This window comes from Toxorhynchites rutilus, chromosome 3 (assembly GCF_029784135.1).
Source record: "Toxorhynchites rutilus septentrionalis strain SRP chromosome 3, ASM2978413v1, whole genome shotgun sequence".
NCBI classification, from domain to species: Eukaryota; Metazoa; Arthropoda; class Insecta; order Diptera; family Culicidae; genus Toxorhynchites; species Toxorhynchites rutilus.
Genome location: NC_073746.1, coordinates 225,401,676 through 225,422,486, shown reverse-complemented (window position 1 = coordinate 225,422,486; position 20,811 = coordinate 225,401,676). Strand labels below are relative to the sequence as shown.

The following is a 20,811-nucleotide window of genomic DNA, read 5'->3' as shown; positions in this document are numbered from 1 at the left end:
ATGTCGTCTATAGACGACGCTCGTAACGAAAGGGTTAAATTAGAAAAATCATAACTAAAGAACAAAAAATAACTCGTCTCTGATTTCCGGATACTCAGCTTTCAAGAAAAAATACAAAAAAGCGACCTTGGCCCCATGACCATAAAAACACCAAAAAACAATTACAATCAACAATTACAAAATCAATATTCAAAATTTTGCAAGTATAATATTTTTCAAAGACTAGCTGATTGACCTTAATTTGATATGTCGATCATCTAAATCGGTTCCGTAGTTCAAATCTTATGAATTTTTGAAAAAAAAGTATTTTTTGAAAGAAAGGGGAAAAAGTTAATTCTTCGGACCACCCTAAAATGGGCACCCTTATAAAAAAAATTAAAAATACGAGTCTAGTATTTTGCGATAAAGAACACATCTGCCACTATTCACGAAAATCTGAAAACCATTATATCGGTTTGGCATGGAATAGCTGAATATGCTCGTATGTGTTCGTCTTCATGTGTTCGTGAAAAGTGTCCCAAACTTTATCACCAGCGATATGGAAAATTTTGTATAAGGTATAAAATTAGAAAATTATGTTATTTTTCTGAATCCCTATATGATAAGAGCTATAGTGATAAACGTATTTTTAATATTTTTCACGCCATACTCAAAAGACTTGGAAATGAAAATTCGAGGAAATACGCGAAGTTCGCCTACTATGGTGTACTGCGACAAATTATAAAAAATAAATATAGAAAAAGAAATTCTTAAAATTAATTAAAAATAAAGTATTTCGTTTTTTTTATTTTTAGATCCATTTAAACATTATATAAACAATACAGTATTGTATTGATATGAGAGGCTCAGAATGAAAGGGGTGTGAGTGATTTGATCGATTTCTTTTCATCAATTTTTTCTTTAGTTAATAACACAACTGCAAAAACGTTCCAATTTGAGTTTATAGAATCCGATAAATGAGATTCTGACCTATCTTCCACATTGTCAAATACAGCTGGGAATGTGTTTGCAGCTAAGTTATGACCAAAAGAGAGAGTCGATGTCAATTTTGATGTAGAGGTTAAAATATAAAAGTTAGAGCAAAAAAACATTTTTTTCATGGTTACCCTAAGGGCGATTACACATTATCCGGTTTCTGCCGGACCGGTTTCAAAAAGCGCCGCTGGGTTTGGACGGAAAACCGAACAACAATGTGAAAGAGACCTCGCGCTACACAAAACCGTACATCTCTCACAAACACATATTTGCATTTATTTATATGTGGATTTGACAGGTAAACATTGCTTCAAATATTCCGGTTACATGCAGCTGAGTGCAGACGGAAAACCTTAAACCCACAGCTGCTGCGGCAACCACGAGCGTTCTCATATGTATGTTCCTTGGGAATCACATAAGGCCGATGATGATGATGTTGAATTAAAGAGGCTTTAAACTTTTCAGTTCATTCGCCTCTAGGGGATAAGGCCGAATGTTGGAGTGTAGCACACCATGAGCATGATCAAAGTGAGACCAGGCCTCACGGACATTACACACATCCTGCATCATAACGGCGTTCTTACCGTACCTATCGTGAATACTTCCGCCCCACTTCAGAATACGTTTAAAAAACTAACTTTAGTCCAGCTGCGGTTTATTCATTCATAGGCATAATTATTTCGTTTCCAAGCATACACGAATAGTATGATTTATTTCACACGCTCTGTTGCCACATAATTTTTCAACAGTCTCAGAAACACGGTTAGATAAAAGTGCAATTTGATGAACCAATAATAATAACATTCCGTTACAAGCCAGAGGCACTATTTATTTATATGTATAATGTGTTCACATCCTGTGATTATTTTGGAATTTACCTACAAGAGAATGTATACACATCCATTCATTCTAGAGTTTTTTTTTATTTCATTAATACAGTAAACAAATTACGAATAAAATAACATAATTCGTTCAAACACTATTCCATTGCTGCTTCCGCTGATCCTCGTCGAAGAACGAGCTCAACATATACCGCAATTCCTCGAGCACGTAATCCTGGGGCATGGGCAGCTTCTCGAGCCCAATTCGCATCACAGCTATCAGTACGCGGATCCGGGGCAAAGAATGACCGAATCAGATAAGCTGGAATTTCGTTCTGACAGAACCGATGCTTTGGCGTCGGGCATTGGAACATTTAGACCACAGAGCACATATCTGACTGTTTTGGCTGGAGTGCCTTGGTCTCGTCGTCGATCGCGTCGCCGGTCAGGTCAAACTGGAATACCCAAAGAATATTAGACGAGAGAATTATTTTTAGTGTGTTCAAATTAACAAAAACTAACCTTCTCATTCAGCTCGATAAAGCCGCTCGAAATCCGCCCCTCCATGAACCGATTGAAGATTTGTTTGACTTCCCCGAACTCGTTCAATAATTATTTCAGATAAGGGATGTTGCCTGTGAACAAAAAATAGAAGTCAATTAAATAACTCGATCTGCTTGTCAAAAGACACCACTCACCGTTAATAACACAGTCCGTGGCAATATGCTAAATGATGACATCGTGCACCTGTGACCATTGCTTCTCTTTGAGCAGAAACTTGCATCACAGAATTAGTTCCACAACACTGGAAGTTGTTGAAGAAGTGAAATAAAAATTTCATATCACTTGCAAATTATCAACTGGTTTCAAAATCAACAAACAAACGTCAATAGTGCACACATACTATTACATTAGACGAAAAATTGCCTGAATTGTACTAATACTAACAGACATGACAAACAACTGTCAATTCGCTTTCATGGCATGGAGCTTCGTGCTCCGCTTTTGGGAAATGATAGTGATAATGGATTTTCAGGTGCATTAAACACATATCTTAAAATAAAAACTATGAATGAAAATTAACTTCTTCTCATGAAATGTGTTCTTTATGTAATAAGGTAATACGTTCTTTTGCAAGTTGGGGAAACCTCCTGAACAATAATTATGTCTGATAATGATCGTATATTACAATGATGAGTTTTAGTTAAAATATCAAGAAAACTATACAAAAATGGTTAAGGAAGAATCAATACCACAGGTTCTGAGCAAGCAAATAATATGAAGTAAAAGTTTTCATTAATAATTTAAACAACTTAAAACTGTCTTGAGGTGTGATAATCTTATAGAGAATGATTTGCTTTCCCAAACCGATGTCTCCACCAGACGTCGACACTATTCTACGGTCATCGCGTATAATGCTTGTCCGGTCACCGGACATTGCAGTCGCTGTAGACGGCTGCATCACGGCGCCGTAAAAAGGTTGGTCCGATCGAAATTTGCCATTTGGGTTTCAAACCGGTCCGGTAGAAACCGGATAATGTGTAATCGGCCTAACTCAACCTAGGTAGAATACAACTTTATGGAAGATCTTCATTCTCTAGACCAAAACTGTCTTCGACAAAGTTGTTACATATGATAGGACGTTCATTTTCATGTCATCAAAAGTAGGGTGACAAAAATTTTCGATGAAATAAAAAATCTAACTTTCTTATCTTCAAATAGAGGCAAATATAGTTCGACAATATTGTAGCCTCAATTATTTTAAGTAGCTTTGTAGAACAAAGTTGTTTCTATCTCTTGAAATAACCGATATAGCGTTTTTTATTCTAAGTTGCATTAGGGTGACCATGAAAGAATGGGTTTTTTGCCCTAACTTTTATATTTAAATTCCCCCATCAAAATTGCATCAGTAAGACTCTTAGAGCTTATTTATACAAATATTTTGCGATGCGGAACTTGTCAATATCTTAATCCTATCTAAAGTTATTGATGATTTATCACACAAAAACTCATGATTTCAATTTTAGTTTACACGAATACAAAAAATAACATTGTTTTGGAAATCCCACAATATGTAGAGTCAAGTATGCTTTTTCAAATGCCGCCATCGAACATTTTTTATGGTTGCCCCAAAATAAATGACAAACAAATGAACAAAGCGTACTTTTTGGGAAGAAATGTCAATAACTTTGGGTAGAGTTACGATATTGACAAATTGTGCATCACACAATGTTTGTCTTAGTAAGCTCTAAAAGTCTTCTGAAGACAGTTTGCACAGTTTTTTTTATGGTGACCCTAACGCAACTTAGAAAAAAAGCGCTATATCGGTTATTTCAATATATAGAAAAAAAACTTTGTTCTACAAATTTGCTTAAAATAACTAAGGCTAAAACATTGTCGAACCATATTTACCTCTATCTATAAAGATAAGAAAGTTTTTTATTTTTTATTTCATCGAAAATTTTGGTAACCCTATTTTAGACAACATCAAAATGAGCGCTTTATCACGCGTAACTACTTTGTCGAGGACAATTTTTGTCTAGAGAATCACTGTCGAGCTCTGGATGCTAATTTCCACTTAAATGCACTTCCTGGACTATTGTGCAATGGCGTGCAAAAAAATTGAAAAGTACTTTTTTACCGTAGATCCTATGGTGAACACCATGGAGGGTCAAAAAACAGTCAAAATTTCTTGTTTGCTACTCTATACAATGTTTCTATAGACCGGGTGATTTGGTTTAGGGGCACCTTTTACTAGCTTACCCAGTCAGGCCCTTTTCAATTAAGGGCGCATTCTAGTGTAGAGACCAGAGCTCAGCATAGTCATAGTCAACTGAGGATAGTCGGCTGACTAACCAACTGACTAGATCCATAGTCAGTCGGTAAATGACTTTTGGCTCTTCACGCAGTTTCTCCGCCAAAACGACTGAACAGTCAGTCGGGCGTTTAGTCGCTATCTCCCTCTACCGACTCGATTATATCATTCCATTCTTCCCAGTCAAATTGTTCTCATTGCATTTTGAAGTGACTTCCTCCAAAACGAATTCGTTCCTCTCTCTCTCTCCCATGCATGTTTGCACGCATCGATGTTTGAGTTCACCGTGGTTTGACAAACGCTACAGGTGAGCTAGATTTTTTTGTAGCGTACACGAAAACTACTCACACGTATAAAATAGCGTGCAGTGTGTGTGCGCTATTTTGCACCGAGATGGAGAATAGAAGGTGGGAAGATTCACGAGTTTTGGTTGTGTTAAACTTTGATTGTATTAATAGCCTGGAAGATTGGAAGTTTACATATCAGGCATACCAGTCAGTTACTCAAATGTTACAACATTGAGTGTGTCAGCGAATAAATTTGAAAGAGGATATATAGAAACTAATTACATATTTCCAAAATATATTTCTCGCATTATAAAAAAAACAGAACATGTCACAAACTAAAATGTTTATTTTTTTCTTTGATTTCTTCTTATATCAGAAATGGTATTCTAATGTCTACTACGTTTGGATTTTAGAGCAACTTCATGGAAGTTTTTCTCTTGTCAGCAATTGTAATTACTTTTTTCACCATTAGGGTGTTGAACACTTCATTCGTCTAAAACTAAGACACAAGCGGAAAACTTTTCGTTTCATTCTAGTTCATACGGAGTCAATTAAATTTATTTTTCAAGTGAATTTTACATGAAAAAACTTGCAACCTTTTTTCCCATCCACTGTTGAATGTTTCTCCGTTAAAGGAACAAAAGATAATGTGACTCTGACTTTGTTCATTTACGTTTATGGTCGACGAACGAGAAGAAAAATTGAATTGAAATTATGTTTAGAATACCTCAATAATACTGAAATTTCAATTTCTGCTAAATTGTCAGTTGGGCTTTTTTTAAAAAAAATTGTTCGTTCATTTCATCTGCTTATTTTTACTTGTAATAACAACACTTTTCCTATGTAGTGGACTATTATAAGAAAAGTGACATGCATAAACAAAATCACAGATTTAAAAATCTTCCCACCTTTCATTTTCCATCTCGATTTTGCACGCCTAATGCTAACTAATACTAATGCGAGGACCTTTATAGCATACTTGATAAATGTCTAAGTTCGTTAGTTTGAGTTCACGATGGGTAGAAAAAAAACCGCCCATTGATGGTGTTGGAAATTGCCAACAGATCTCCGGATTGGAATCTTTCCGAAATAATAATAACACAATGGTAGTGATGTGATTTATTATTATTTTCCTGAAATATAATTAACTTTAGAATACATAGTATACTAGAATATTTAACTCACGTTTAGTCCTTCTATGTTTAATCAAAATAGGATATTTTAATTTATGGAATTATTGTAATATTTTAATTATGGAAAATTTCATAAAATAGGATAAGACCTTGAATACCGCTTTTAATCAATACAATATTTTCTTTGTGATTTTTTCTTTTGTTTCTTTTATATTCTACTTCCTGTTTTGGTTTCTTCATCTGTCAATCTTACCACGGACTCGAGGCAGGTGTGCGTCAGTGATTGTGATGGTGTGGTTGCTGGTCGAGACTGATCACAGTAGAGGCGCGCTGACGTTAACGCCAACACTCCCCCCAGGTACGTCGACCATTCGGTCTACTTACGCTCCTCCGCGCCGCACATCTAGCACAGCTAACTTGGCTACCGGACGCTCATATATACCAGTCATTGTCCTCACAGTCGCAATCCTGGGTTGGTGATCTCGTCCAGGATGGACGCAAATAATTCTGCCTTTCGGCCAGCAGTTCCGTGGCATCTTAGGATCGGCTATCACCACTATATCGTCCACTTCGATTGGTTTTGTATGGACGAACCACTTGGTACGTCGAGTTATTTCAGACAAGTAATCGCTTACCCAACGCTTCCAAAACAAGTTAGTCTGAACTTGGGATAGTGTCCAGCCTTGTTTTAACACGACATCGCTGTCATCGAGAGTGCAGAGCGGTTTAATTCCATTCGATGACCCAAGGAGGAAGTGGTTAGGTGTCAAGGCAGGAGCTGAGTCGTCGTCAACTGGAACGTGAGTTAGCGGTCGAGAATTGACCGTGTTTTCAATTTCGGTAAGCACATTCCGCAGGACCTCATCCGACAGCTTCCGTGCGGGTAGAATTGCCATCAGGTTTTTCTTGACGGAACCAATCAACCGCTCCCAGCTGCCGCCCATATGCGGAGAAGAGGGTGGCAAAAACTCCCACTTCGTTTCGCTATCCACAAATTCTTTCATCAGATCATTTTGGTTCACAGATTTTTCCGCTTCCCTCAGTTCTCTGTTGGCACCGATAAAATTGGTGCCACGGTCGCTATGAAACACCCGCGGTTTGCCTCGCCGAGAGATAAAGTTTCGTATTGCCATGACGCATGAATCGGTGTTGAGGGAATGAACGACCTCGATATGAATCGCTCGGATCGTGAGGCAAGTTGCGAGCATTCCCCATCTTTTCTCAATTCGACGTCCAATAACAATTTCATATGGCCCAAAAAAGTCAATGCCAACATGAGTGAATGGGCGTTCGAAAGCAGCAAGTCGTGCTTCGGGAAGGTCAGCCATGATAGGTGGACACGGTATAGCCCGGTTATTCTTGCAGAGTTGGCAGTCTCCACGTACTTTTTTGAAGATCATGCGAAGTTTCGGTATGCTGTATTTTTGACGGATCTCGTTTAGCACGGTTTCATGGTTTTGGTGATGGTATTTTTGATGGTAATGACCGACGATTAATTTAGTGGTGTGGTGGTCACGCGAGAGTATTATTGGATACTTGGCATCTTCGGTCGCATAGTGACATGCAGCGATACGTCCACGCATTCTTATTATTCCATTTTGGTCCATCCAAGGTGTTTTCTGGTGCAATGCACTAGTCTGGGGAATCGGATTTGAGGTTTGAGCCGAACACTTTTGCTGCTTTCGAAGGATGACAATCTCATCTGGAAAAGATTCTTGCTGAGCTTGACGAATTAGATACATTTCGGCAGACAACATTTCTTGTCCAGAAATTGGTCCACTCGCGATTGATTTCTTCAGGAGCTTCAACCTGCAATTGGCAGGAAATCGTTGAACAAAGGCGACTACATTGATAAGCCGTTTCCAACTGGAAAATTCCCTTACGCAAACTATAGGTTCTAGAGATACGAAATGCGCTAGCATACTAGGGCGAAGCTCCAGGTCGGTGGTTTTCACTGTAGTACTTGAACGTGGCCAATTTTCTTCTGGATGTCGCAAAAACTCAGGACCTTTGAACCATCTAGCTTCCGAAGACAGATCCGGAAGCCCTTTCCACTTCGTCCCTTCATCCGCTACGTTTAGGTTAGTTGGCACATATCTCCATTCGGTCATTTCTGTGGTGTCTAAGATCTCGCTTACTCGGAACGCAACGAAAGGCGAGTAGCGGCGATGATCTGAGTGGATCCAACACAATACGTCTTGTGAATCCGACCAGTAGTAGTGACGTGATATATTCACCGATAGTGCTCCTGATATGGACCGAGCAAGCCTGGAACCAATCAAGGCCGCTTGAAGTTCCAATCTAGGCGTTGAAAGGTATTTTAATGGCGCAACCCTCGTTTTAGCAGCTACTAAGCTGCATTCAACGATGTCATACTGGGAGAAACGCAGATAACAAGCCGCAGCAACCCCGCTGTCGCCGGCGTCAACAAATGTATGCAGCTGGATATTTTTGCAGTCTGAAGTGACTTGTGCGCGATAGCACCGCGGAATGCTAATTTTTTCAACTTTCGGGAGGACTTGCAGCCAGGTTTGCCACTTGTCGAAAAGAGAGTCGCTAATTTCGTCATCCCAGCCGATCCCTGAACGCCATACGTCCTGAAGCAATGCCTTCAAGTACATGAGGAGGTGAGCGATAAGACCAAGTGGATCGAACATGGACATGAGAACCCGCAGCATCTCTCTCTTAGTGGGATGCCGTTGTCCTTCCAGCAGCGCTTGTCCATAGCGAGTCCAACCGACCTTGTAAGTAAAGGTATCCGATTTAGTACACCACCACATTCCAAGCACTTTCTCCGTGGCTAGTTCTGGAGATAAGTCAAGGTTCTTCTCTTTCGTTGGTTCCACTTGCAATGCCGCTATGACGCGTTTAGAGTTGCTGATCCAGTTACAGATCTCGAATCCGCCTTTCGAGTGCACCTTCTTTACCTGTTGGGCAAGTCGAATCGCCTCATCTTCACTCTCGACGCTAACCAGCATATCGTCGACATAGTGTCGTTTTTGTATCACTTCTACTGCCGCTGGAAAATTTGCTTTAAAGCGTTCCGCATTAACGTTTTTGACGTATTGGGCACTGCTAGGGGAGCAACAGGCGCCAAAGGACATCACCTGCAGCACGTAAACCACAATTTTACCTTCTTCATCGTACCAAAAGAATCGTTGGCAATGCTGATCTTCTAAACGCATAAGAACTTGCAAAAACATCTCACGTACATCTCCGGTGAGACCTATCCGTCCTTCCCGGAACTGAATCAGAATCGTGAACAGAACGCAGAGCTGATCAGGACCTTTCAATAGAGCGGAATTTAGTGATACTCCATGAGCGGAGGCAGCAGCGTCCCACACTATTCGAATTTTCCCTGGTTTATTGATATTTGTAACGGGGAAAGTGGGCAAATACCAGACTCGCTGCAGTGGCTGTTTCAGTTCTTCATCGGAAAGTTTTCTGGCGTATCCTTTTGTGACAAACTCGCTGATTTTCTGGTTAAGCGCATCCGCGAGCTGAGGGTCTCTATCCATTCGTGTTTTGAGGCATTGAAGTCGGCGTAATGCCATTGAACGACTGTCTGGTAAACGAACAGAGTCGTAGCGCCATAATAGGCCGGTTTCGTAGCGGCCACCCTTGAGCACGGTCGTAGATTCTAGCAGAAACTGGGCTCGTTCATCTTCTGCAGACAGAAGCGTTTTTTTTGGTTGTGCGACCCCCAAACTATCAATTGCGAAATATTCCTTCATCGCTTTGTGTAGGTCCTCATCCGTTCGTTTTTCACAAGGGCACACGTGGAAAATTGAGTGCACTAGATTGGTAGCGTCGTCCTGATTCCCTCCTCCGCAGATTGTCCAGCCTAATCTGGTCTTAACAGCAATCGGCTGGTTTTGTGTTCCCTCTCGGCTTTTCAGAACTAGACTGAGGTGCTGATCCTTCATTCCAATCAGTATTCTCGGTCGAACATCTCCGTATGAGGCAATTGGTAAATCATTAAGATGAGAACATCGCTTGCGAAGTTCTTCTACGTTAAGCGTTTGTGGTGGTAATAACAGTTCATCCACTGTGCGTACGCCGTTCAAGGTATACTGCTTGGATGGACGGTGTGCTGCTGCTACAGTAAGACTGACGGATCTTGAATTGTCTTCTCGTCTCTGTGCCCCGCCAGTCCATTGTAAACACAACGGTTTTTTCTCTCCTTCGAGCATCAGTTCATCAGCTAAATCATTATCGAGAAGTGTGAGCGCCGAACCATCATCCAAAAAGGCAAATGTCGTTATTAAACCGTGCTTTCCTTGAACAACTATCGGTATGTAGCGGAATAGAATTCGGCTGGATGTTACCTGATGAGTGTGGCATCCGTGTTCAGATGTACTCGTTCCTGGAGAAGATGGATTATTGCGCTGAACCATCGTAGGTTTATTTGCAGAAGCTGCTACTGGCTTAGTGGAGGATGACGACGCGTTTTTCTGGTCGTTATGTAGCAGCTCATGATGTTTTAACTCGCATCCGTTTTTTCCGCAGAGTTTAGCTTGACATCCACCATTATGTCGACGTAAGCACCTCCGACAAAGTCCGAGGTCTCGGACTGTAGCCCAACGTGCATCACGAGAGAACTCTATAAAATGCTTGCATTTGGCAATCCATTTGCAGGTTCCTTTGCATACTGGACAGACATCGTTGAGTGCATTTGGTTTGTATGATGGAGTGTTATGATAATTTGATGAAGTTTCTTCCGAGTGTGCGTTGACGTAGGAATTCCATTTTTTACTACCACGAGTCTCATTCCGAACGGGTGTTGGATCAGAAGTGACATTGGGGATAATTACGGCGCTAGCGGCTTCCGCTAACGTATACAGCCAGCTGCTAAACGATGGTAAGTTGATCATGGGAAGCGTTTGCCTATGTTGTGCCCAATTTAATTTGATAGCAGGTGGTAGTTTGCTGACGAGTTGATGGAGAAATGTTACATTATAGAAGTATTCCTCCAGTCCACACGCGTCTACTGTCGCACAAAAATTTTCTACGTGAACAGCAAAGTCTACGAGCGTTTCTAATTTATCCTCCTTCAGTGGTGGAAGGGAATTGATCTTTCTAATCAGCGAACTAATAATAACCTCAGGTTGTCCGAACAACATCTTGAGCGTCGATATTACTCCGGTCACATTGGAGGGATGCATTAGTCGGCATTTTACCGCTTCGTATGCTCGACCTTTTAAGCTCCGCTGCAGGCGAACTATGTTCTCCTCGTCGGTAAACCCACACATCATTGTCGTACTGTTGAAGGTGGAGAGGAAAAGAGGCCATTCCTCAGGGTTCCCAGAGAACATCGGCAAGTCTCTCGAAATTGCTTGACGAGCGGCTAATTGTTTGCGGGTAAGCGGACACGGATCATAATGTTCTTCGTCTCGATCGTTTTGGTTGGATCGCTCAGAACCTTGATGATTAGACTGTGTACACTGTGGTTGGAATGATGCACGAGGATCCGAATTAGGATGACAGATAGGATGTGAAGGATTCAATTCTGGTCGCGGTTGTTGCGAAACAGGATCTGAGGGCCTTGGGGCCGAAACTGGATCTGGTCTCGTCGATTCTGCACAAGGAGGCGCAGCAAATGGATCTGCATGTAGTTGATGCAGGGTCCCTATTCGGGCGCCAGGGATTGGGTGCGTTACTAGAGGTCTTCGATCTGAGACAGCCATTGGAACGTTGAGGGGCTGCGAATTTAACCTCGTGTTTTCTGGGTTCCGTAGAAACTCAGGATCATTCTGGATGATCATAGACCGCGGCGGTTCTATTTGGAGGGCCGGATGAAGTACACTTGTATTTATAGGTCTTGGTGGATCGAATATCGGCATCGGATTCAACAACTCCGTTACATGGAGCGCTTGGGGAAGGCCTATGCCGGGAAGGTTTATGTTCGGCTTCGGATCTTCCATGGTTGTTGAGTACCCTTGTTGGATTTCGCTTAAATGATTGGCCGGATCAATCTGGCTTCCTTCCGCAGGATTCCGTTCGTGCACTTTATGTTGATTGCTGCTAGCTACAACCCATTCTTTCACTCGTGTTGCAGACACACCGGTAACTGAGTTATTTTCGCTCATAGCCTCCTCCAGCAGCTGATATTTCTGTTCCAGGTATGCCCTTTCCTTCCTCACCGATTCTGCTGCAATTGTTCGCTGAAGCTCTGCTTCACGCAGTTCTACAATTCTCAGGTCTTCCAGCTTCTGAAGTTTCAGTTTTGCGACAGCTTGCGCGGAGCGACTCGATCCAGATGAGGTAGCTCTCGGTGCGTTTTTCTTTTCGCGTTTTTCTTCCCGCTGGACAGTTGCAGCGAATGGTACATCGAGAACAACGTTTACATGACTAGTACCGGATGTGCTAGGAAGGCAAGTTGGTGCATGTACTTGCACGAATTTGGTGTTGTTGGCTTGGTGATGATTTTGCTTCTGGTCTCGTAGTGGTGGATCTCCGACTTCTGGCTTCGACGACTGTTGCTTATGACTACCGCCTAACTGATCGGCTGTATCAGAGGTTGAAATCGTAGTCTGGACACCGGTTGCGGTTCCGCATTTGGTACAGCTCCAGGGATGATTCTCAACCTCCTGCGTGACACCGACACATTGGAAGTGATGCCATTTCCGGCAATTGTCGCACATCACCATCTCGCTGGTGTCTTCTCCTCGGCATACCTGACATGTGTGACCGGGATGGGACACCTCTAAATCTTCTGTGGCCACCGTTTTCACGCCACCATTCGTGCCTTTCACCATTGTATTCGCCTTGTCCGTTTTTGACCGCATAGATCTGGCAGACATGACTGATGACTTTGTCCTCTTTGTTTCGTGTATAAACGAAAATAATAATATGTTGGAAATTGCCAACAGATCTCCGGATTGGAATCTTTCCGAAATAATAATAACACAATGGTAGTGATGTGATTTATTATTATTTTCCTGAAATATAATTAACTTTAGAATACATAGTATACTAGAATATTTAACTCACGTTTAGTCCTTCTATGTTTAATCAAAATAGGATATTTTAATTTATGGAATTATTGTAATATTTTAATTATGGAAAATTTCATAAAATAGGATAAGACCTTGAATACCGCTTTTAATCAATACAATATTTTCTTTGTGATTTTTTCTTTTGTTTCTTTTATATTCTACTTCCTGTTTTGGTTTCTTCATCTGTCAATCTTACCACGGACTCGAGGCAGGTGTGCGTCAGTGATTGTGATGGTGTGGTTGCTGGTCGAGACTGATCACAGTAGAGGCGCGCTGACGTTAACGCCAACAGATGGGGTAACTACTTTTTTGCATCAGGAATCAAGTTTTCGTTCCTCTTTATATGGACGTGCGTACGCGTGTACAAAATTAGTATCAGGGGGAAATGGAAATGTGGATTGAGGTCAGTTGAATGAAGAGGTAGATTTGTATTCATTAGTCGAGTCAGTTAAAATAACCACTGACTGGACTAGTTCACCAGTCATCCTCGCTAGTCAGTGCTAGTCAAGTCATTTTTTGTTGGCGGCGACTGCCGAAGCAGTTCTAGTCGAAGCGATGCTACTGGGAGTAGAGTCGGTCTTCATTTTTCACCTTCGAAGATTTCGGGCCCTGGTAGAGACACGAATTTCGGACGTTTTTTCGTGTTCCGTAAAAATAGAACAAAAAGTATTTTTACGATCTATTACATCATTATTTGTTCATCTATCTTTTGACAATAAAACAAAAATTTAACGGAGAAAAAAAAACTAGAATAGAATAGTTACAAGCTGATGAAGTGAGGGAGTTCAAAAAAAGTTGTGCCATGGCGTACAGGATTCCAGCCCTTCTGGTTATCTGAAACAAGCAAATCGAACAGATTCTAAATCAGTAATGATGCCGCTATCGTATGAACCTCGGACAAGTCTATCTTTTTTGACAAAATGGTGGCCGTTTGAAAAACCAAATGTGGTTTAAAACGTTTTATTTTACGTTTCTCGATTTTTAAAAATAGTAAAATTTAAAAAAAAAATATCATTTTTTAGATGTTCATGCGATAGAGAGATGCATACAGATTGTATTCATATAAATTCGACATGAATCGGTTCAGTAGAACTTGAGATATCGTGTACGCCAGTTTGAAAAAAATGCGTTTGAAGGTCATTGTTATGTCCGTACAGGGTTAGCATCACCGCATCACTAAAATGGCTCTAACTCGGTAAATAAAAGGATTTTACGTCAATGATATGATGATTGTCTAACTAGAGACTGCACGCTGAGACAACTTGCAGACGATGGAGTTATTTCCATCACGGGTACTAATCCCGTCGCTCTGCAAAAGTCGTTGCAAGATACCATGAACAATCTTTTCACGTGGGCCCTCAAGCTGGGTATCGAATTCTCTACGGAGAAAACTGAAATGGTCATTTTTTCTAGGAAGCACGAACCCGCCCAATTCCAGCTTTACCTATCCGGCAAAACGATCCAACACTCTATGTTTTTCAAATACCTGGGTGTATATTTTGATTCTAAATGTACCTGGGGGAGACACATTGCGTATTTGAAACAGAAATGCCATCAAAGAATCAATTTTCTCCAAACAATAACCGGAACATGGTGGGGTGCCCATCCAGGAGACCTCATTCAGTTGTACAAAACAACGATATTGCTTCCCATACTTTTGCAATTCCTCTGTCATTTTTGATCTGTCCATGCGACAAAAAATCCATGGAATACCAGATCACATACGCTCCAATGTTATTCCGTCGATATTTTCGGAAAAATATGGGAAAGTTGGATCTGATAAAATGTTCTTTACTGACGGTTCATACATAAACGGGTCCACTGGCTTCGGCATCTTCAATGAAAATTCCAGTGCCTCTTTCAAACTCAAAGATCCTTGTTCCGTGTATGTCGCAGAAATGGGTGCGATATACTATGCTCTAGGGATCATTGAAACACTGCCCATCGACCATTATTTTATTTTTTCGGACAGTCTCAGCTCAATAGAGGCAATCCGCTCAATGAAAGTTGATAAACGCTCATATTTCCTAACAAGAATAAGACATCTATTGAGTGTTTTGGTCGAAAAATTATTCAAGATTACCTTAGCATGGGTTCCCTCTCATTGCTCGATTCCGGGGAATGAGAAAGCGGACTTGCTAGCTAAGGTGGGCGCTTCAGAAGGCACACTTTTTGAAAGGCAAATTGCCTATAATGAATTTTTTCACATTCCTCGTCAGGACACACTCGTTAGTTGGCAGCGCATGTGGAGTGAAGATGAGTTCGGTCGTTGGTTACACACGATTATCCCTAAGGTTTCGACGAGTGCTTGGTTTAAGGGATTGAATGTAGGTCGTGATTTCATTCGCGTGATATCTCGGCTCATGTCCAATCATTACAACCTAAACGCGCATCTCTATCGCATTGGGCTCGCAGCAAACAATCTTTGTGATTGTGGCGATGGCTACCACGACATCGAGCATGTTGTCTGGTCGTGTATCCGGTTCCATGCTGCTCGCTCTCAGCTCTCTAGAGCACTGAGAGCACAAGGCAGACAATCGGATATCCCCGTCCGGGATATCTTAGGTAGCCGTGATCCTGATCTTCTGCTTCATCTATACATGTTCCTCAGAAACGCCGATGTCAACGTTTAATGATGTTTCCTTCGTTGTGTCCCTGTTTCATATCCCTCCTATCCGATCTATAAACTTTTACTTAGTCGCGGCAATACATACACACACTCTTTACAGATACACGGGCCAAAGGTTGTGCAGTCCACTGATAATTCAACAAGAGCCAAAGGTTGTACCGCTGATGACAACTCTACACGAGCTGATGATTGCGCCGGCTAGTGACCATTCTATCCTGGATTCCTCGAGTCGAGAAGACGCACCACGCTAGATATGGGGTACATACTAGGAGGGCGTTGCTGATTAATGGTCAGCTGCATCCCAATAGGAAGTATCCCGTGTCGGGCACATGTACAGAGCATTGGAGACAGCAACATCCCAATTACGAGAACACTTGTAATACTAACCTCGAGCCGACCGCGAGTAATCGGTTACATATTACTAACATAGATAATAAGAAAAACTGGCAAAATATTGAACTCCGGCCCCGTCAGGCTAACGCCATATGAGCCTTGATAAAAATATATATTTTGGAAAAAAAATACCTTTCTAGGGTATATTCTCGATTTTTTTTTCAAATTTCTAGACTAGAATACTGCCTTAAATCAGAGAACCACTTTATCGGTTTAGCATGGAATGGATGTATATATTTTCGCATAGTCGATGAAATTTTCGTTGTTCAAGATGAGCCATACTAAGGACGAAATGAAAAAAAAATGGAACAATAATTATAAAAATTTTGTATGCTTACCGTCATATTGTCTACGATTTGGTCTTGTATTTCTCAATACTCTCCATCAAATGTTTTCAATTCCACATATTCGTACTTTGATTTCACGTACTACTTGGCTCCCGAGATTGAGTGGTTAGCGTCACCCATACAGGCATCCCAATAGTAGTAGAGGCAACTGCAAAATATTTCGTAGCTAAGCTAGGAGTGCTCCAAACAGATTTTCCTCTACGCAATTCGATCCGGGCGGTTTTTTACTTATGTAGCTGTAAAAACTAGCGAAATCAAAAAAAAGAAGCTGACTCCATTTTGCCGCGAGCCCCTCAATTGAATCTCTGTGTGGACTCAACTACACTGCGTTTCACAACTATAGAACCACTCATTTTTTCTAAGTTTCCAGAGATATGTAAGAAGTCGGTTGAATTGAAGTATATAGTGTAGGATATAATAGCTATCGTCATTTAAAAGACCGGCTAATTGAACTTTATTGTTATGTTCAGGCGCGAAACATTAAAAAAACTGAAAATCCAGTGTTTCATAACTATAGAACCAGATGGAAAAACTCTCACTCCTTTACACAATTAACGCCAATATCACATAAACTACAATAAGTTTCTAATGAGTAGGTCATCTTTAGTTCTCAATCAGTTCAAAAAACCCATTTGACCAAGCTGCGCCATGTTGTAGTGTGTATCTCGTTCTACACAGAAGATACTGTTCGCCTAAGCTCTTCAAATTACTCATACTGCTTGTAAGCTGCATCTACTATTCGCACGATCACTTCTCAAACCATCAAACTGCCGCCTGCCAAGTTACGAGTTAAAAAATTACACGAAACGTTCCGTAAAGGTGGAAACAGAATGCCGCGCTATGCGTTGCGTTGCGACAATTGTGCTTTGACACTTCATTTTAAATATGAGTGTTTCCATTTAGTCGAACACAATAATGCGTTGCGTCATTAGCATCGTTGTACTAAACGCTAACTTTTGTTCTAAACTGCTTGCGCCGAATTCGCGATGGCAGTGGTATGGTGTCGACGTCTGGTGGCAACTTCAAATTAGGGCCATAATTTGGGTCCCGAACTCGTTAGTGTAATCTATATCAGATTAGAAGACACGAAGCCGGTTTTTAAATTCTAAAATTTGAATGAAAATTTTCACATCATGTTATTTGATTACTTGAAACACGTGTTTCTGACTTTCATTCAACCATATGGCTAAACAATTCCAACATTGTTGCTGAATTTTTTCATCATAATATAGAGTTGTCTTCATAAATAATTTTCATATGAGACTTTTTCAGCACCTGCAAACAAAAATGTTTTTCATTTAAATAGCTAATTTCATTCATAATTTAATTTTGAAAACATGTTCATTCCAACTGCAAATCAGCTATTCTTTCACGCTCTCCTAAACTAGTAAACGAAGCTCAATATGTCGGATATGTCAATGTGTTGTTTTTAAAAACATTCAACTGATCCCTGAACACAACAAGATTTTCATACGACTTTTATTTTTTTTTTGTTTACATGACAAGTGGTGACGCGAATGCTAGATTGTGACTGCAAATCAACAGACTGCGTCGGGCGAATATTTTAGTACAAAACGCATGCAATGACAGCTGATGAGAAGCAACGCACAACGCGGCATTCTGTTTCCACCTTAAGTCCTTCCAGTATGAAGATATTCTATTCAAGTTGGATTTCTTTCCATCAGAGAAGTTCTTCTGAAATAGTGAAACCCATGGTATTAGTTTCCACATTAGTTTTTGGACCCGCAGCTTTGGAGATGGGTTTTTTATGGATTGGGGAGAATTTTCTCAAAAAGGCCATCAAAACGAATGAACAGTCAGAAGTGCAACGTGTACTTCAGAATCATTTACTGTTGTTTTTACATCAAAAACAATGTGATAATTGGGTAATTTGGCATCAATTAATAAAATCCGGAAAGTCCGGCATGGTTTGATGAATAAGGGCTTCAGATTCTGTACTGTACCAGATCAAAATTCTATCAAAAATTTATGAGAAGGGATCATACGAATAGTAGAAGCAGCTTACAAGCAGTATGAGTGATTTGAATAGCTTAAACGAGCTGTATCATCTGCGTAGAACGAGATACATTTTTCAACATGGCGCGGCTTGGTTAAAACCACCCGGAAATGGGTTATTTGAACTGATTGGGAATTAAAAAAGACCTACGAATTAAAAAATTATTGCAATTTATTTAAAATTGACGCTAATTTTGTAAAGGAGTGAGAGTTTTTCCATCTGGTTTTATAGTTAGGAAACACTGGAATTTTTGTTTTTTGAATGTTTCGCGCCTGAACACAACAATAAAGTTCAAAAGGCCAGTCTTTTAAATGACGATAGCTATTATATCCTACACTATATACTTCAATTCAACCGACTTCTTACATGTCTCTGGAAACTCAGAAAAAATGAGTGGTTCTATAGTTGCGAAACTAAATAACAATGAGAATTAAAACGTTCCTAGGAACCCCTTTTCATATCATTACAATCGTTACATTCATCCTTCCAGAACCTATAGATTCATTCATAAAATCCAACCAATACAATTTATCTTCGTTCTAGGCCCGCCTACGGAAGCGTGCTGAAATCCTAGCTGGCAACAGCGCCAACCACCCACTGAGGACGTCCAGTACCGTGAACTACCTGCTAGGAACCACAGCATTGCTGGGAATATTGTCCACTAGCTTAAGACGCAGGTTGCTCTTTTCGTCTTAGCTTGATCACAAACCGTAAGCGAGCGCGTGCAAGTTTTTTTTAACGAAATCAACGTACAGATTCATCCAAATCAGTTACTAAGAAATAAAACAGCAAAAAAAACTGAAGTAAATAGAAGAAATAGATTATATTAAGAGCAACCAATTTTTAACGATAATAATTAAAATAAGGATTTATACAAATTGGAATACAAGAATGATACCAATTAGCAAGCAACTTTATAGAACTCCAGCGAAAACAAACAGTTGATAAGACATATTTTTGAACGAAACAACGTTCTGGAGTAAAACAAACTATATCACAGCAACTCTGTTCGATTGAAAGCAAAAACAAAACTTTTCAGCAACCTTTTGAAACCAGAAACTATGGTATAGTATGAAGCCGACAACTCTACGTCTCCGGGCGATGTACAGTCAGTTATTTTATCCTAGAACTACCAAATCTTCTTGCCTTCAAACTCGACTTTTTATAACGTTCCCTAGTGCAACAAAACCTACATTGACACAGCATTGAACGGATGGGTAGATTGAGGAAGGATTTTAAACTACCAAAGAAAAACAACCAGTTTCAAGTTACTAGCTTATAAGATAAGAGAGAGCGTAGAATAGCTGAAGAAGCCTTCGATAGAGGCGATAAAGTTGAACACACACGATGAGAGATTTTCAAACAGAAGGGTGATACTAGTATGAGGTATGCTTGTGATAATGCAATCTTTTTTTCAGTGAAAATATTAAAATCTCGAGAATAGGGAGATGATTGGATGGTGGCTGTTGGAAACATGACAACAGCTTTTTCTGTATCATGGTAAAATGAACGAAAAACTTGGAAGCTATCAACAGACAACGATTACACTCTATCAATTTTTGAGTTTTTCCCAGTTTCCCAAATAACTACGTTTTCATACGGAAACCGACGGAAAATAGCATTGAAATAACCGCAATAATGCACTTAGCACATAATCAAATGCTGCCAAAGCTGCGACACCTGCTGACGTGACACATTAATGCGTGATGAGTAGCAATAAAAACCACCCGCCAGTCAGCCTGTTCATGTCATGGCAGAACATTTTATTTCATCAGCATACGACCATTAACACCTCTCGAGCGAATTTCCTTTTTTTCCTTTCCACTGCGTCAGTAGCGTCCTCCTTTTCACTGCGTCCTTTCATGTGAATGGTCCCATTTTGGGTTCACTGTTTCCCTGCAATACAGAACATCCAATTTCTGCTGTGCTGTCGCTGTCAAAATTGACATAGCATTCGATCCATAAATCCTTCGGTTATCAAAGCAGACAATAGCCGACTATTGGCTCCTGCATTCAATTCTATCAGCTCAAAGGAAAAAGCGAGAAAACTTTATTTGTGGTCACCGGTTTCAAACAGCCGCAAATCGAACGGTTTGATCGGGAAGTATTCGTTTCACATTTCGATCTATATCGAACGACCACTTCAACCAATATTTGCTGTGACAAAATTACGCAGGATTTCCATCGAATCTTCATCTCCTCGTACCAAATACCAATAAAACACCGACCGGATGTCGCCATTGTCAGGCTCCCATTGAACCCACACACGCCTTTTTCAATGCTTTTCAGTCGCCAGAAATACCAGGCAAAACGAGAAAAAGGCGCTGGGAAAACAAGGCAGAGAAGGTACGCTCGACCATCCACCCAAGGCCGTCATAAAGTGAAATGTGGCGCGA

The 20,811-nt window shown here is 40.5% G+C and overlaps 1 protein-coding gene and 1 long non-coding RNA gene across 6 annotated transcripts in view; one reads left to right on the top strand and one right to left on the bottom strand.

Annotated features, from left to right (window-relative positions):
* Window positions 1–19,094, top strand: part of LOC129780295 (integral membrane protein DGCR2/IDD-like) — a 152,566-nt gene extending 133,472 nt beyond the window's left edge. Inside the window, exons 5-7 of one of the 5 annotated variants that reach the window (XR_008743878.1) lie at window positions 6,301–6,389; window positions 13,242–13,432; window positions 18,959–19,094. Coding sequence is in view for 2 of the 5 variants with exons in the window: in XM_055788372.1 (XP_055644347.1) it covers window positions 13,242–13,286 (45 nt within the window). In the remaining 3 variants the exon portion in view is untranslated. Of the gene's footprint in view, window positions 1–6,296; window positions 6,390–13,241; window positions 13,433–18,958 lie in introns of all 5 variants that reach the window. The other 4 variants (XR_008743879.1, XR_008743880.1, XM_055788372.1 and 1 more) reach the window with 4 other exon arrangements.
* Window positions 1,877–3,068, bottom strand: LOC129780296 (uncharacterized). The gene is made up of 3 exons (XR_008743881.1): window positions 2,495–3,068; window positions 2,319–2,431; window positions 1,877–2,251 (listed from the first exon to the last, which is right to left on the bottom strand). It is a non-coding gene; the product is annotated as an uncharacterized LOC129780296 (long non-coding RNA).
* Window positions 19,095–20,811: the final 1,717 nt, after the last annotated feature.